This window comes from Centropristis striata, chromosome 5 (assembly GCF_030273125.1).
Source record: "Centropristis striata isolate RG_2023a ecotype Rhode Island chromosome 5, C.striata_1.0, whole genome shotgun sequence".
Lineage (NCBI taxonomy): Eukaryota > Metazoa > Chordata > Actinopteri > Perciformes > Serranidae > Centropristis > Centropristis striata.
The window spans coordinates 14917947-14936220 of record NC_081521.1 but is presented as its reverse complement, the minus strand read 5'-3'; the positions used below and the strand labels follow the sequence as shown (position 1 = coordinate 14936220).

General features: G+C 39.7%; 1 protein-coding gene across 1 annotated transcript; it reads left to right on the top strand.

Annotated features, from left to right (window-relative positions):
- The first annotated feature begins 2850 nt into the window (after positions 1–2850).
- Positions 2851–16339, top strand: LOC131971033 (atrial natriuretic peptide receptor 1). The gene is made up of 6 exons (XM_059332303.1): positions 2851–3578; positions 8117–8251; positions 11197–11371; positions 12659–12757; positions 12926–13017; positions 15661–16339. Exons 1-6 carry the CDS (start codon positions 3021–3023, stop codon positions 15808–15810), a joined length of 1209 nt encoding a protein of 402 aa, XP_059188286.1. The 5' UTR covers positions 2851–3020; the 3' UTR covers positions 15811–16339.
- The last annotated feature ends 1935 nt before the right edge of the window (positions 16340–18274 follow it).

The window sequence follows — 18274 nt, the reverse complement described above, 5'->3', positions numbered from 1 at the left end:
AATTACACGCCAATTTCTGTAATTATAAATGTAGTTATTTGGATTCACGAAAGAAAAAGAAAATAATTCTGAGCCAAATAATTAAATTATGTGAAATCAAACATTGAAAATATTGTGCCTTACACTTAAAGAAAGGACACAGTCACAGAAATGCTTTCTCTTTAAACATCCAAAAGCATTTTAAAAACAAATGCATTTTGCATATTTTACATCTACAGTCGATCAGATGAAATTACCTTTACAGAAACAGCACAAACCAACGGTATATCCTACAGTGCGGAGTCTGCAGCATGTGGGATGCGGTCTCTTTCTTTAGTATACGTTTTTGATGCTGTATTTTTATTAAAGGCCACTTTCTTAAAATGTTCATCTTAAACTTAGAATTAGAAAAAAAATGTAAGTCAGGTCGCCATTTACAAAACTGGCAACCTGGAAGCCTGAGAGGAAAGTCTCACTTTGATATACAGGAGGAAATACTCGGCATTTAGAACAGGGCGAAACAAATGATGTCAGACGGCCCCTCATGGGTTATAAGCATGGTGTTTATCATGAAAACATCTTTTTAAAGATGCGATTAAAAATGTAATGATTAATAGTGTAATTTTTAAAAATGTAATCCGGGCTGATTGCAGTTACTTATTTTTGTATCTGATTATGTTATCCCAATCACACGAACTCTGTTAGATTCTTTTGTAAAAACATGATTTTATTTTGTTGTCTTTGTTTTTGTTTTGTTTTTGTAACCGAAATAAAGCATTCATTCATTCATTCATTCATAGCCAACCCTGGAGGACCAGGCCCCTGTGTTCACACTGACCTGGCTTTCTATCATTTAGGGCTTCAATTATTACATTCATTACCAATTATTACAAAGATTTTAGATTCAATCCACTGTCACATTTGCTGTCAATCAATCTTTCTATTGATATATATACAGAAAAACTGATTTAGACATCATCAGCATACATTTAATTAATAATTGACAAGTCATATTTATATTATGTAGCTTGTTATTTCATATCTTTATACAGTGGATCAACAGCTGTTATGGATCAAAAAGCATGGGACATAATCTTTTCTACACTAATGCTGTTTTAAAAATGTGCTGATAGTCATCAAGTAGATAGTTTACATTGATTTTATGTTTTTCCATGACACTTGAACGTAATGCTGCCGTGCAAGTTTCACTGCTTAAGTAATTTAATAAATATACAAATATCAGTAAGATGGTAATCTGCATGAGAAGAAAGAAGAAAACAAAACAAAAAAAATTTAAAACGATCATCCGCTAGTGATCAACTTGGCCTGGACAGACCTGTTCACTATTAGTGGTTTCTACTGTATCGTGATATCTCAGGGAATACCAGCCATGTCTGCTTTTGCACAAAGGAAGGTGATCATAGTCTAACCATTTTCCACTAAATTGTAAGCAAAAAATGTGTCTTCTGTCTTCATGTATGACACATTTTAGTGCAGCTAGCTCATATCTGCACAGGTGTGAACACATTACATAGAGATGTAAAATCACAGGTTTTCTCACATTGCTTTGTAATCATCTTAACATGTTACCATGGAAACCTCAATGTTTGGGCAAACACAATATCACGATTACACACATTTGTGTTTATTTTATTTTATTTTTTTATTTTTTCTTTATATTTTTTTTATTGGAAATTAGCATTCATAAGCATCAGTACAAGACATAACTTATTCCACAGCTGTTTTCCATATTTTTGTTTTTTAAAGGGTACATTAGAACAAAGAACCACAAAAGAAAAATAAATACAAAACAAAACAAAAAACATAGGGAGGCAAAAAAGCAGAGAAACAGAAACATTAACAATTATGCTAAAAATACCAATACATAAATAAACACAGGATGCCAAGTATGCTCATTAAAAAAATAAAAAATAAAAAAAGATTTTTAAAAATACCTTAATAAAATAAATGAAAATTGGATGCATCAGATCAACTCAGTTGGGGTCCAGAGAGGTGAGGGTACTCACATAGTGTTTATTTTGTACCAAAAGGTTTATGGAAGTAGAATACTTCTTTCAAAATAAGTATTGATTCTAATATGTATCTATAAAACATTGTCATTTAAACACCAAATGGTGAATAATGGCAATTCTTGGACCAATTAAAACAAGTTGAGGCTTCTGACAACACATATAAGGGCTGTTTTTTGGTACAATATTACTGACTCTGAACTCCACACATACATTTTAGACAGTGGCATTGCGGAATGCATCTTTTTTTCTTGAAATAACTAACAAAGAGACAAATATTCCCACTGCACGCAGCAGTTGTGAAGGTGAGAGAATGTGGACTTTTGCCTTTAGGCATGTTAGGATGACACTATGTGCGAAGCAGTTAGTTTGAAGCTTACTGAGCATCCCTCCGTAATTCACCAGTTGTATTCTTGTTTTTCCAGGTGTTCCTCACTTTCCCTGTCTGGCAGTAGTCTCACTGTTCGGCGGATTTTGACAGCTTGCGTCCTCTCTTTCCTGGCCCTGCTTGGCTCAGTATCCATCGACCTCAGCTCCAACTTTGACCTGCTGCGCACTACAGAGGCTGCTTACAACGAGCTTACTTCATGTCGGACAATCGCTATCCGGCAACTTGTCAATAAGCTTCAAAAGATGAGATGTCTATTTACCAAAGACATGGGCAATGAGACAGTGGAGGCAAGTTTTTCAGAGTTGGTGTTTCCTGTCATCAGTCATCTCTGTGCTGAAATGGCAGGGCACAGCAATGGCCATGGACTCCCTTGTAGTGTTGAATTGACTGGGTTTTGCCAGGAAGTGAGGTGGAGTGTTCAAGGATTTCTAAATGCTTCATTGGATACAAACAGAACAAGTGAAAATAGTACTTCTGCTTACTCCCTGGCCATTGAAAGACTTCTTGAGATCTGGGGTACCTTAGAAGATACTTTGGTCAAAGTGAAACAGAACTCTTACTGGAGAGATGTACTGTCTGCAAGACTTCTGATAACATTCACAGAGCTCAACCATCAGTTGATGGACTTCCCCCACATAGCAACTCACACTGACTTCCAGTACAAGTGGACTTATGTACTAAGCTACCTCGGCTTCGCCAGGGTTATGACAGAACCACTTAATGACTGCTGGTTAGAGAACATTGACCTCAAGTTAAACTCAAGCCAGCATGTAAAACATCCTTATATCTTTGAGACGAGCCTGTGGCAGATCTCTGGAGCAGAGACAGAGCTTCTGTCTGGGTCTCACGCTGGAATTCAGGCTTTGGCAGACACTCAGCAGTGTTTGTTTGATCGCGTGGTGCCGGCTCTCAGGTTGGCGTCTCGATCCGTGTCTTCGGGCCTCAGTATGAGGGTCTGCCTGCTGGCCATAGCCTGCCTCATCTACCCGGTGGTGATGTTCTCGTTCAAGCAGATGACCGAATGGATACAGAACTACGCCAAGAGCTTGAAGGAGAAGACAGAGGATCTGAAGCGCCAGAGGCAGCTGGCGGAGGATCTGCTGCATCAAATGCTGCCCAAGTCGGTCGCCAAGCAGCTCCGTCAGCATAAACATGTCGAGGCAGAGAGCTATGAAAAGGTTTGTGCAATTACAGAGTGTATTAGTTTATGCTTCTGTTGGCTCCCTCCACAGAGGAACCTGAAGCTTTTGAGTCATTCTGCAGAGGAACCTGAACCTGCTGTTTGCATGTTTCCTGCAACAACACTGCAAAAAAAGAAAAGTTGGGTGAACGCCAAATTTCAAGGCAACAAACTTCGATAAAATTTTAAGTTGGACAATTAAACTAAATATCTTAAATTTTGTTTTTGAGTTTGCTCAACTATGAATTCAGATTTTTGTCATCTCAACTGTAAGTTGTACTTACTTATAATTTTACATTGTAATAACTTTTAATCCTTACTTCTGCAATGTGCTGAATTGGCACAATTGTAACGCCGCTATGAAATGTCAGCTAATGTTGCGACCACAATTTTGAGTTAGCATTGATACGCTAATGGCTACTCTTGTAGCTGTAACAAGCAGTGCCGCTAGCGTCAGTTAGCTGCTAGCGTCAGTTAGCTGCTAGCTTTCGCTAATGACCGAATTTCACCGCTTTCCCACATTTCACAACAAAGAAATAAGGGTTAGCAGAACTATTGTCCCTTGTTTTGAACCCCAACTTAAAGATATAAGTAACAACAACTCACAAACTTGTTTTTGAGCAGACAACTGGCTTCATTTGTTGTGCTAACTTACATTATTGCCCTAAATGTCAATAATTTATATTTCCAAGTTTTACCAACTTAAATCACTGTTTTAGGCCAAAAAACACAAGTTGGCTTTTTTGCAGTGAAGCCCAGCACACAGTCCCTCTGGCTTTTTCTACTAGCTCCTGTGTGGTAAATGAATTTGCTTTCAGGTGATTTGAAATCATAAGAAATTCCTGATGGAAAAAAATAATTGTGTCATATAACATCTTCTTGTCTTACATAAAGTTGAATTTAATTGACACTTGCCAGACAAGCTTGCAGTGAATAGCATCACCACCTGATCTCTCTAAGTCACGGTTTAACGACAGAGGGTGTTGTATGCTGTACAGACTTTAAAGCCCCTTGAAGCAAATTTGAGATTTGTGTTATTGGGCTATATAAGTAAAACAAACTTAACTTGACTAGTGCAATGACAATGAATCTATGAATTGAATCTAATCCCATAAAGAAAGGCTTGTTGCTGTGTCACAGAAATAAGACACATCACGACACACCAGATCAGTTTAATGAAACTTTAGGAAAACATTCATTACTTCTACCAGCTGTTCTGTTGAAAGTGAATTGGCCATAATGTCTTGTTAAGGACCTGACACTTGGGGTTTATTGGCTTTGACTTGGTGATTGACTCAGATTTTCATAGCCAAGATTTGAAATGAAACCACAATCATTCTATCCACAAATGACAAGGAGATGGCACCCACTGGGTATTAAGGTATTGATGGAACTGGTATTGTGTTAAAAAAACAAACAACAAAAAAACAGATGCTGATGATACAAGTTTGTTTTATTTTTTATGTCCATGAAATAAACTCATCCTGCAACAAGGCACAATAAAAACAATTACAATACAGACAATACAGATACAGATACAGATAATAACCTTTCACCTTGAAGCTCCTCCCCGTTCACTTCTAACATTAAAACAAACTAATTCAGAGCTGATACTGTTAGGATTGTAGGTTGTTGCTACGAGGAGACTACCTCTGCAAGATCTGCAAACATGATGAATGAATGTGTGTCTGTTGCCTTTGTTGCTATTGTTGGCATAATTACCTATAATTGCCCTGCTCAATATTCATCAGAGATAAAACAAGTTATTTGGGTGGAAATTGCGTCTGGCTTATTGAAGAGGTTTGAAGCAGCTGTACCAAAAGCACTCTCTGCACGGCGTGAGTGTGTGTGTGGTGGGAGTTCTGAATAGGACCATTGGCTCTGATTTGGAGCTCTGGGGTATTCTGAAAAGAAAATGTAAGACCCACGATGTCTTCTTCCTTTTGTAACAAACCTTAAAATGAAAACATAAAGGAATTGATGGCTGATCAATGCTGTCAGTAGAACTTCCCTGATGCTGCTTGTCTGGGCCAGCAAATGTTACACCTTTTATGGATTGACTAGGGAAAATCTGAGACGTTCCTGGCCTTGGAGCTTTACTAAATACACACAGGTCCACTGCTCTTTATCCCTTAAAATTCCTCATCATCAAAGTTTTTATTGAGGAGGGAGGTTTAAGGCTTGTGACAAGATACTTGAAGCTTATATTTGTTCGACTTTAAAAAAAACGAAGAAAGAAGAAGAAGAATGAAAGAAAATTAAAGATAACAATATGAATTTGAATTTCTTTATACATCCTGCCAATTTTTTCACTTGTTCTATTGACTATTTTGCCTCTTATTCTTATCTCATAAAACAAAGACTTTTTGCTTCTTTTTTTGGACACTTTCTGACCGGTGTAGTCACGTGGTTGAAATTTGGTTTTCAGACAGAATCCTCTGTTTGTTCCTATTTATTTTTACATTTACATTTACATTTAGTCATTTAGCAGACGCTTTTATCCAAAGCAACTTACAGGAAAAAGGGGAACAATCAAGGTGCAATAAGAGCCATTAGTGCAGCAATAAGGTCTCGTGAGGATTCTTTAAGGAGTAGAGTTGTGGTGTGGTGCTAGGAGAGAAGATGCTCACTGAAGAGCTGGGTCTTCAGGAGTTTTTTAAAGGTAGAGAGGGATGCCCCTGCTCTGGTACACTGCAAAAAAAGAAAAGTTGGTTGAACTCAAAATTTCAAGGCAACAAACTTCGATAAAATTTTAAGTTGGACAATTACACTAAATATTTTAAGTTTTGTTTTTGAGTTTGCTCAACTCTGAATTCAGATTTTTGTCAACTCAACTGTAAATTGTACTAACTTATAATTTTACATTGTAATAACTTTTAATCCTTACTTCTGCTAACTTCTGCAATGTGCTGAAGTGGCACGATTGTAACGCCGCTATGAAATGTCAGCTAATGTTGCGACCACAATTTTGAGTTAGCATTGATACGCTAATGGCTACTCTTGTAGCTGTAACAAGCAGCACCGCTAGCATCAGTTAGCCGCTAGCTTTCGCTAATGACCGAATTTCACAACAAAGAAATAAGAGTAGCAGAACTATTGTCCCTTGTTTTGAATCCCAACTTAAAGATATAAGTAACAACAACTCACTAACTTGTTTTTGAGCAGACAACTGGCTTCCTTTGTTGTGCTAACTTACATTATTGCCCTAAATGTCAATAATTTATATTTCCAAGTTTTACCAACTTAAATTACTGTTTCAGGCCAAAAAATACAAGTTGGCTTTTTTGCAGTGTAGGAACTGGTAGTGTGTTCCACCAGCGGGGAACAAGAAATGCAAAGAGTCTGGATTGTCTTGGACCGGGGGGCAGAGCCAGGCGCCGTTCATTGGAAGAGCTCAGCAGTGGTGAGGTAGTGTATGTCTGAATCCGGGCGTTCAGGTGGGTAGGTGCAGTACCGGAGACAACTTTGTAGGCCAGCATTAGAGATCTGAATTTGATGCGGGCTGCAACAGGTAGCCAGTGGAGCTCGATGAGCAGCACTGTGACATGTGACCTTTTTGGCTGGTTGTAGACCAGGCACACCGCCACGTTCTGGATCATCTGAAGGGGTTCCAGAACGCAGTGGAACAAATGCACCAGAACAAAAGCACCAGTAATCACTTTGGAAGAGATTTATTAATACAATTTTGAGAATATATACACTTCATCTGTCAAAAATAAATGACATTGTCATAATCATTTAATGGAAAGAGGTCAAAATTATTTATTCCAACTTTATGAGCAACAGTGTACATGAAGATAAATCCCTCCACTGCTGCAGGGCCCTACGTCTCAAACTAGACTCCTCTCCTCTGTAGTTCACCTGATCTGCTGATTCCCTCTCAATCTTTAAGAAGAGACCCAACTCTTTACTGAACATCTTCACACATAATCTACACAGATTAAAAAAAAATCCAAATGGACTCAAATTTAACCCATGGCACTTACTCATGTGTTGTCTTCGGACTTGATCTTTGCTTGTGTTTTATGAACTCTCAAATGTACGTCGCTTTGCATAAAGCATCATGTGTCACTACATGACATTGTAGAATTGTAGAATAGTAGAAGATGAAAATACTTGTGAAGTTTTACTTTGGATATTGAATACAGGGCTTTTACTACTAAAAACAGGAGTATTCTTGCATTGTTGTATTAGTACTTTTACTTAAGTAAAGACAATATCTACTCCACTAGAGAGCTGTTGATTGAGCTATATGATCATTTTGGAGGATGTAGTTTGTGGTGTTGTTAAACTGTGTTTCACTATGCAAGGGGTGTTTGTGTTTTAAAACCCACCCTCATTGATAGAAATGGGGTGGACAGAATAATAGAAACACCTTAACATTATAACTGTCATGACACAGGATTTATTGTAGGATTGTTGTGATGGACTGCATTAGTTTTTCTCTAGTTTTAGTGTGTAATTATAAACTGTTTTGTCTAATAGAACCAATGTTTTTGCACACTGATGGAGCCCCCTCTGTCCATTTTGTTTCAGGTGACTATTTTTTTCTCAGATATCGTGGGCTTCACCTCTATCTCTGCATCCTGTGCTCCTCTGCAAGTGGTGGAAATGCTTAACAACCTCTATATGTGCTTTGACACACGCATCGACTCCTATGATGTCTACAAGGTAACAATAAAAATTTTCCCTGTGAGTAACCGTATGGAAGAAACTAATGGTAAAGTGAGAATACCATACCAAAGGGACTTCATGGTGCATTCACGTACACCTCGTAAACCTCGCGATACTTGAATAAGAAATGTCGTTGCAAGCCTCGACAGAAAATTCACTCACTTCCTTGCTGTTTAACTTTAAAGGTCAGCACATCATGACTTTAATATTTTGAAAAACAATCTCATTGTGCTCACCTCACTGTGACAACAAGACTACAGGAAGGATTGTTCATCAAGAAATTAATTGAATGAATGAATGAATGAATGAATTATTCCAACATGTAACTCTCCCATCTGTAGAAGACTTGTTGTGTTTTTTAAATTTTGGAGGGACCAAAACTAGCCATTTTCCCCCCATTTTCTTTAATTTTGTTTTCTTTATGCTAAGCTAGGCTAACCACATCCTGTCACGGCACTGTATCCCAAAATGTTGAACTTTCACTTTTCACTTTTTAAAAAACAGACAAAAAAAACAGCAGTAGTTGAGTAGTGTGGAGAAAGGCTCAACACAAACACACAAAACACCATGGTTCCGTCAGACCGAGCACACCCATTGAGCACCTGGGCACAGTGGCGGACTCAGAGGGGGGGCAGGAGGGGCGACCGCCCCCCCTCATGCCTCCATGGTTGAAAAAGCACGCTAAAGTGCCCTCTAGAGTGGTGAAAACGAGAGGAAGTGCCTTATTGGCTGCCCTTTAAACGTGCAAAAAATGATTGGATGCCCTCTATGGTGCACCTTCATACAATAAATTATGATGATGTGCCCTCTAGTGCAAGAAAATTTGATAACGTGCCTTAATGAGTGCCCTTCTAGTGCCCTTCTAGAGCCCTTTTTCCTGTTTGATGCCTCCGTGTTTGAAAAAGCATGTGAAAGTGCCCTCTAGAGTGGTGAAAATGAGAGAAAGTGCCTTATTGGCTGCCCTTTACACATGAAAAAACGTATTGATTGCCCTCTAGGGTGCCCCTTTATACAATAAATTATGATGATGTGCCCTCTAGAGATTCTATAATACGGTATCACCCAACTGTGAATAATGTTATGTGAGATGTTTGCTCTCATTTATCTCTCAAAATGCACAAAATAGATGCATTTTACTTAAAAATGTACAAATTTTCTCCCGGGGGGGCACGCCCCTGGACCCCCCTACATGGTTTGGTTCGATACTTTTAATGTCAGTACCATATCATTAATTACTTTGATCTGGATCTCCTTTTAACTTAATGCTTAGATTTCATCATACATGATGCATCATAATTTGGCGTGCTGGTGGGGCTCCATGTTGTGCAGAATGTGCCCTTTTTATTTTTTCGCCCCTGACCTGCTAACAGTCTGAGTCCGCCACTGCCTGGGCAGAAACAATCCTTTTATTTCTGGCACCATATGCTGTAACCCTCCAACAATACAGCTCCTGTTAAACTGAGTGTGTTTTTTTACAGTCTATACTTACTGTACTACTATACAGTTGTACTCAAAGTATATGGCGCCATTTCACCCCGTGTCAGCTCCATCCCACCATGCTCCTTGCTCAGACTGCTAATTAGTCTGAAAAGCTGCAGCTGAGCCTCATTATTTCTCCACTTGCAGCCAGCACTGAAACCATGTTTACAGCTTTACCTCACAGGTACAGCTACAGGCAAGAGGGACACTTTGAAAAGACAACCCCTGCAGCACATGGAGAGGCATTAAAACCATGACAGACTACAAGAGCAGCACCCCACAGAGTAGCAGCCAGTGGCGGCTGGACAACACAGAGCTCAAGGTCACCTCCACTTCACTCCCCTAACCCTAGACCTTCACTGAAGAAGACTGACTTTGAAAAAAATGTAAATATTATAATACAGGCCAATTTTTAAGTGCTTTGAACCTGCATTTTTTTTAAAAGACCAACAGGGGATGACTCCACAGGTTGCAAAAAAAGAAGTCAGTTGGTATTAAGTTAATAGGCTACAAATACGGGCGACCTAGCTAATTAAGTTCCATACATCCATCCATTTTCATCCGCTTATCAGGGGTGGGGGCAGCAGGCTAAGGAAGGCATTCCAGACGTCCCTCTGCCCAGCCACAACGTCCAGATCCTCCCAGGGGACCCAGAGGAGTTCCCAGGCCAGGAAGAGATATAATCCCTCCATCATGTTTTGGGCTTACCATCCTTACCAGATGCCCAAACAACCTCAGCTGGCTCCTTTTGACGTGAAGGAGCAGCGGCTCTACTCCCAGCTCCCTCCAGATGTCTGAGCTCCTCACCCTATCTCTAAGGCTGAGCCCAGCCACCCTACAGAGGAAACTCATTTCAGCCGCTTGTATCCACGATCTCGTTCTTTCTGTCACTACCCAAAGCTCATGACCATAGGTAAATCAAGAACTTTGCCTTGCAGCTCAGCTCCTTCTTCATGACCCTGTACAACGACCGCATCACTGCTGACGCTGCACCAAATCGTCTGTCCATCTAACACTCTGTTCTACCTTCACTCGTGAACAAGACCCCGAGATACTTGAACTATGGCCTCAGACTTGGAGGTGCTGACTCTCGCTTTTGGCTGCAAACTGCCCCAATGAGTGCTGGAGGTCACCACCTCGAGTGGCAAGAACAAATTTCTCTGTTCTTGCAGAGTATGTATTAGCCTTGTTGTGTGCTGAACCTACAATTGGGAAAAAATCTACTATAATACCTATTTCTAAAATGAAAAAATCCTAAGGAACTAAATTAGTTTAGACCTGTAGTGCTTACATCCCTTACGTCCCTTTTACTTGTCATGAAAAAACTTTGAGAAGATATGCTTGTTTCTCTGATAGATGCAACCTTGATTACTCCATGTGTCTTCCAAGGGTTGTTCCAATTTAGTGGTTAGGTACCATTTTCCATTTTGTTTGAGGAAAATCTTTTCTAACTGTCACACCAGGTGGAGACGATTGGAGATGCATACATGGTGGTGAGCGGTCTGCCTGAGAGGAATGGGGATAGACATGCTGATGAGATTGCCAAGATGTCGTTGGATCTGGTAGCAGCTGTCAGACAGGTCTCCATCCCTCACATGCCCAACCACAGGCTGCAGCTCCGAGCCGGCATCCATACAGGTAAGAGAAGTTCATTTATAAGAGGTAAAAATAAATAATTCACATCTCATGCTAATGATTGCCATAGAGCATGTGCAAAAGAATAAGAAGAATCTATCGCCAGTATAGACCACTCAACTAATCAGTCACCTGATATTAAAAAGGAAAGATACAAACTTCAAAGTCGCCAAGATGAAGCTCAATTATTTGATTTTTTTTGCACACATGGAGAGATTTCATTTTTTTCTTTTATAATGTTTTATTGTCTATTTTATTTTAATTTTGATTTGTTTAATGTTTATTGTCTTGACTTTGCACTGCAATGTATTGGTTTGTTTGTCCATGTGTTTGGATTTTAAAATGCAAAATCAATAATTTTAAATTAAATAAATAAATCAAGTTAAATGGTTTTGTAAAGGTTTTATAAACACTAGTGCAGTACCCATTGGGGCAGTTACACATGTAACTACAGTCATTGTGTGTTGGTCTCTTTGGCTGCCAAATGCAAGTTACCTAACACTCATTAATGTGTCTGAATGAACGGAGATAAATAAAGTAATTTTGATCTTGATTTAGATTTTTGAACGCATCCTGTGTGCACATAGACAGACTATTTTGGTATGGTTAGGGCCCATTGTCATGACATTTAATGAGCACATTCATGCCCTTGAGGGGTAAACACCTTGGGATGATATTGTAATACTTTGGTGAATCCTTAACTTTTAATTTAGTGCTATCATCAGGTCTAAATATTTCTAAAGGCCAGTACCTACTTTTATGATAAAATCAATCAATCAAATCAAATCAAAATTACTTTATTTATTCCCGAGGGGAAATTCAGTTAGTCTGGTATCTCTGGAAGAATGAGACAGCAAAGGATCTTTTGTAAAAAATAAAAAAAGTATATAATATATAAAATATCTGCAAAACGAATGACATTCCCTTCAGCCTCAACTGTACTAACTGTGTGTTTGCTGCAAACTGATTGTTAGCATACTAGCATGCTCAAGTAAGATAGTGGAAACATTGCCAAAATGCTTAACATCAGCATGTTAGCATGTCAGCGTGCTGTTGTTAACAAGAGGTTATATTCAGCCTTTGAATTAGTCATAGGTGTCTTTGGGTGTAGCATGAATGAAACCAATCGGAGTGTCATCTCTCATTCCCTTTAAAGCCAGGTGCAACTGCATCCAGTACATTGCTGTTTCAACAAATAATTGATCTTTTTCTCCAAACCTGTTGCATTGTGGGATGGTTTGAGCTTCTAGCAGCAGAGTGAAGCACAACTGTTATTTCCTTGTTCTTTAGGTCCATGTGTGGCGGGAATAGTGGGCTACAAGATGCCAAGATACTGTCTGTTTGGAGATACTGTCAACACAGCTTCTAGAATGGAGTCAACTAGCTTGCGTATGTGTACCTAGACACACATTTCACAAAAACCCTCATCAACACTCATTACTGTGCTAACAAAGTTACAATTTCACTTTTGAAAACAAGGGGTAGTGCTGAGTTATATGCCTTGCTTGACTTTGGCCAAACCTCTGTTGTGTTTATGTATTATCGTTTGTGTGCCAGCTCAGAAAATCCACGCCAGTTCAGAAACCTACTTGGCTCTGACGAAAGACAACGCCTACGAGTTTCACCTTCGTGGAGAGATTGACGTTAAGGTAAAACATCCCAGTCAAGTTGTGATATTAATTTTCTGTGTGGTACTGAGGCAGTTGAACCTTTGGTTTGTTGCCATTTATTTATCTAATGTAAATTTTAAAGATTTACATAAACCTTGCTTAAAAGTTGGACAATAAGATTAGATATGCTATTCAACAAAAAAAAAAAATCTAAAAAAGATCACACCAATATACACGGTCACCCATAACGTTGGAATAAAATATTTTATACTTCTTTCCATGAAATGATTGTGACAATGTGATTTAGTATTGACAGATAAAATGAATATCTTCTCAAAACTTTATTGTGTCTGAAAACAAAATTATTCCAACTTTATAGTCGAGATCAGAGTTCAGAAAGCTTTAATGCATATTGAGGATGGAGGCCCAAAATTATGTTAGTGGAGAGACAGATGGGAGAGAGCGACAACCTTGAAGGCGGGAAGACAGATTGGAAACAGGGTAGTCAAGAATCTGAGTGTGGGAGCTGTCTCTTCATGCACTGATACAGATAGTGCCCAAAAAAAGGAAACTTCAAGAGGAAGGGTGTAGGTCTTTTCAGATCGTCGATTGTACATTATGTATGCTAAAGGACGCTGGACAGGAATTTCTATGACGTTGAGGCACCTTTGAGGGATGCCCTGAGCATAGCTTGGGGGATACAAATCTGGATTTGATTTGGGGTGGGAGGGTGGGGGGTGATTGATTACAAGTAGTTTAGTTTGGGCTTCGGTATGAGTCTAATGAAAGGGTTAGATTCGGTAATGGTAGACCAGACTTGTTGATCTTGCAGTATTTAGGGTGATAGATGAAATTAATGGAAATGTCAGACCTGGCTTTCTTTTGAGATGATGATAGAAGATGCAGGTTGGAAAGCTGAACTGGAAGCAGTGATAATAGAACATGGATTTGGAGACTTTGTCTAGAAATGGATATAGCGGTATGACAATGGGACTGGAGTCAGAAGAGTGTCGGAAGCTCATAGTCATTGTATCATTGCATTTCTGAAACAAGATTGTGTATCTGAGACTGAGTATGCAACCTGGGATGTGTAAAGTTAGGGTTATAGACCCTGTGACTGTTTGTACACAATAATGATGTAGAACGTATGCGCGCACATTCTGGCAACAGAGGTGGTGTTGTTCTCCAGCCGTTCTGACTGACAAAGAAGCATTTACAAACTGTTCCCAGCATCAACATGTCTGGGTGTTGCATATACTGTTGTACGAATTGATATTCCACCAGTGAACTAAAGTTTTATGGGATCCCGACAGGATCCAGGACCATTTCAGAGGCGTCTGTGGCTGCAGGAGGTTAAACATGTGGACTGTGTAACCGGTTTCTGGTAGCTGCCAAACCGTAGTCGGTCAACAGGGGAGAAGCCGTCTCCTGGGGCCGAAGTGTGGTCTCACCTACTCCGGGTTAACCCCCTTCACTTTCTGCAGCAGTGCGAACACAAAAACACATTGTGGCCTTTTATTTTCGCCTTTTATTTTCGCCACCTGTAGCTTACACTGTACATTCATTACACAGCCCAGCTCCTGCTCTGACTGACCTGCTCTTTTGCCATCCGTGCGACACATCCTCCCGCTTGCTCGCTCACTCAGCACAGATTTTACTCTTATAAAAACTGGAATGAGGACAGAATCAAAAATGCTCGCGTCTGCATCGCCCACTTTATATCAGGTAATGTAATCTATCTACTCTTTGCTTTAACGGGGAGCTGAGTTGTTTACATTCGTGATTGTCTGTTCTATGTAGAATAGTAATCAAATGCAGCTAACGTTAGATTTGACTATTAGCCTGCTAAGCTAAACAAACGTGCTTATGTTTTATTTGTAGGCTAGGCCTCATTGGACTCTAGTGGTCCTGATTTTGTGCCTTCTGTGTTTATGAACACAAAACAACAAAGCCACTAGAGTGGTTAATTCACAATCACAATGTTTATGATCAGCAGAGACACTGTGCACAGTTAGGCATGCTGTTTTTTTATGATCAGCGGCTAAGCTGTGCACAGTTAGCCATGCTGGTTTGTTTATGATCAGCGGCTAAGCTGTACACAATTAGCCATGCTGGTTTGTTTATGATCAGCGGCGGATGTTGTGCACAGTTAGCGACGGCGGCCACAGTTGCGTCTCCATGTTTAATCTGTTGCGTATGTGATCATAGATCATGGTCAAAACTGTCGCTAAGCTATTACGAGACTATCAAAAACCATACGTCACCTCTGGAGTCTCGTAAATCCCTCTGGGGCCTTTTTTTGTAATGGAGACATGCAGATTGAGCGGACATTTGAGAGGGCGTGGCCTGAGACTTTCCCAGCAGTCACTCTTCCCCCTAAAGGACACAAGGCTAATTCCGGCTTGTATAGCCTGGGTTGAGTTAGCGATTCCAGCTGACACTGGGCGTCTCCAGATTATCACAGGGACACAGAGAGACAGACAACCATTCCCACTCTCATTCACTCCTAAAGCCAATTTAGAGTTGTCACATAAACCTAAGCTGCATGTTTTTGGATACTTCAACTCATAAAACCAATCCAATCCAATCCTTTCAATTGGATTTCTCATTTACTCTTATCTCACTGACAAGTTATCAGTCAAACCCAAGTGTCTGTGTTCCTCTCTTTCCTTCTCCTGCTAGGGTAAAGGCAAAATGAGCACATATTGGTTGGTTGGCCATAAGAACTACAGTGTACAAAATGACAGTCTGGTCTGCCACTGGAATCCCAGCAAGGCCAGAAAGAAGAAGACGGTGGCAGGCAGTGAAGGCTCTGTGGGCGCTGTGAGTTAACTGTTTAGGTTTCCCATATGTTTACCATTGGGGTGCCATATTGCCTGTCAGAACGTCTGTCCCCGTCCTCTAGCTGTTTCCCGTCATATTTAAGAATTATGGCCTACGTTTGCTTTCTGTGCTTGAAATCACAGACTGTCTGCCTGTTTTTGTAATTCCCTACTTTGCCTTTTGTCTTGGATTTTTCATTTTTTCTTTAACTGCATAGTTAACTTTTTTGTACTGCATGTTGTTCATTTTCTGTGAATACTTGGGTTCTCATGATTATGTTATTTTGCACGTCCATGTATTTTTGTAAGGTTCATCTATTTTTTTGTGCTCTGGATATGTTTGGTATGTTTAATGTCATATGGGTGTGACTGTAATTACCCGTTTATGACTTGTACTTGTGTTCACATCAAGTTGTAATGATCCCTGGAAACTTTTTCTGAAAGCTCTGATCCAACTTCAAAAAGTGCCCTAACCTAAACCAATATGGCCCCCCACTGTCAGCCATGTCATTCAAAGTAATAAATGCAAGTTCAATGGATATAGTGATATAACTTCAATGCACATTATCTTCTAACCTCATGGTCCATCAAACATCTGTATACACTTTATTCAAATGTGCTTACACTAGCAAGCTAACTAAGCTAACACATACCAGTCCAGCAGAAAACAGACCAACTCTGTTGGTTTTCCTCCTCTCTTTGCCAGAGGTTGAAAGCCAACTCCAGATTCACTCTCATTTTGGAAGAACAGTTCTTCCCTCCATATACCTGCTGTCAACCTACAGTTCAGCCTATAGGGTAACCCTGATCTTGATCCTTGATCATCATCTCATGGAACGTGGATATTTTAGTTTCTGAGCAGCAGTTTTGAAAACACTCACCTGATGGTAGGAAATATTTTTATTAACTTAAAATATGTGTTAACAACTTTGTAGGGACGCACTAATTCAACTTTATTTCTCTCAATTCAATATAAACAAAGTACTGTTTCTCCCAATCTCCAATCGGTAGCAGAACTTAGTTCTGGTACCTCAAGTCAGGGTATTTGTCGATATCAATTCTCTCCAAGTTTACCCCCAATTTTTTTGTGTACAGGTACATCACTGCATGTAACTCATTGGGATCATTTAATGTAAGGTAACACAAGGACTGGCACTGCTGTTGCACTAAGATCTGAATCTTATCCGTATTTTATAATCCCAAAATAAGATAAATCAATAAATGTTTGGCTGTGTCAGTGCCACTACTTATCTGTTACATTGGATCACTGCATCTCTACAGAGTAACAAAAGATATAGAAAGTACTACAATAAACTACAATTTTATTCAGCCTCAGGTATCAAGTCAAGTCAGTTCTTCTATACAGCCCAATATCACAAATTTACTTCAAGGGCCATTTCAATTTGTACAACATACAGCACTCTATCCTATCACGATAAATCACGTTATAAATCGATATGCAGGTTACCCTCCATTTGGTTAGTTTATATTCAACAGGTCTTCACTTAACAAATGTTAAAGGCTATATTGAGACTGAAATTTCTAAATTCTAGGAGATGAAAATTGGATTTACTGTGCTCAAATGTGGTTGGGTGGGTGGGTCCACCCAGTGACTCTTGGCATTCTGTCTCCCCCTTCACTCTGTCTCTGTCAATAAAGCCCTAAAAATGGCCCAAAAATATCTTTAAAATAATAATAAATTGTGTTTATGGAGCAATTTACAAGGTACTCAAAGAGGCTTAGTCTCCTCCTCAATACATTTAAATGTGTACTATGTATTGATAGACTTATTTAATGAATGTCATGAATTGACCTTACACACCTGCCCCTGTGCCAGTCATCTGTGACAGTGCAGAGCCTCAGTGAGAACAGCGCCACCCCAGTCTCCCTTCCCTCCTCAGTGTTGAGCCGCACCCCGCCGCGGCCCAGGACTGACCAGCCTGGCCTGAGCGTTGCAGCTCAGATGGAGCCTTGTGGTGGCAACTACGGGACCTTGGGCTCCATGATCGGAGGGCTGCAGGGAGGAAGTGAGAGCCCTGTACCCGGCCACAGGAGCAGGAGTGGGCACTATCCTGACATGCTGCCCGGCTCCAACCACCTCATGTGACCAGATTCCGTTACCATGGGGACATCCATCAACCTAGGATAATGACAGATATAAGTTTGTAGCAGATAGTGCGATAACTACTCAATAATGTGATTACTTGTCGCCTTAAATGAATCAATGTTTATTTGCTTTGTGAATTGGGAAATATTTGAGTTAAGAAAACTTTATGAAAATAGTTTGTTTTTAAAAAGAGTCACCTGAAAGCTGATTAAATCGTTTGTGATGTATTTGTGTTGTATGTCTATTTATTTGTATTCTGTTTTACTGTAATGCCCTGTTTGTCAAGTTTACTTCCTTAATGAAGTTTATGTCCTTCGTTTTGTTCATTAATAAAATTGTGACTTTGTAGGTAGTTGTAGTTTTACTT

Bases quoted from the DNA above. Each gene is read 5' to 3' on its own strand.
- LOC131971033 (XM_059332303.1), top strand. From the start codon at position 3,021: ATGGACTTCCCCCACATAGCAACTCACACTGACTTCCAGTACAAGTGG. The intron at 3,579-8,116 runs GTTTGTGCAATT...ATTTTGTTTCAG, and splicing joins AGGCAGAGAGCTATGAAAAG to GTGACTATTTTTTTCTCAGA. The intron at 11,372-12,658 runs GTAAGAGAAGTT...CTTGTTCTTTAG, and splicing joins CCGAGCCGGCATCCATACAG to GTCCATGTGTGGCGGGAATA.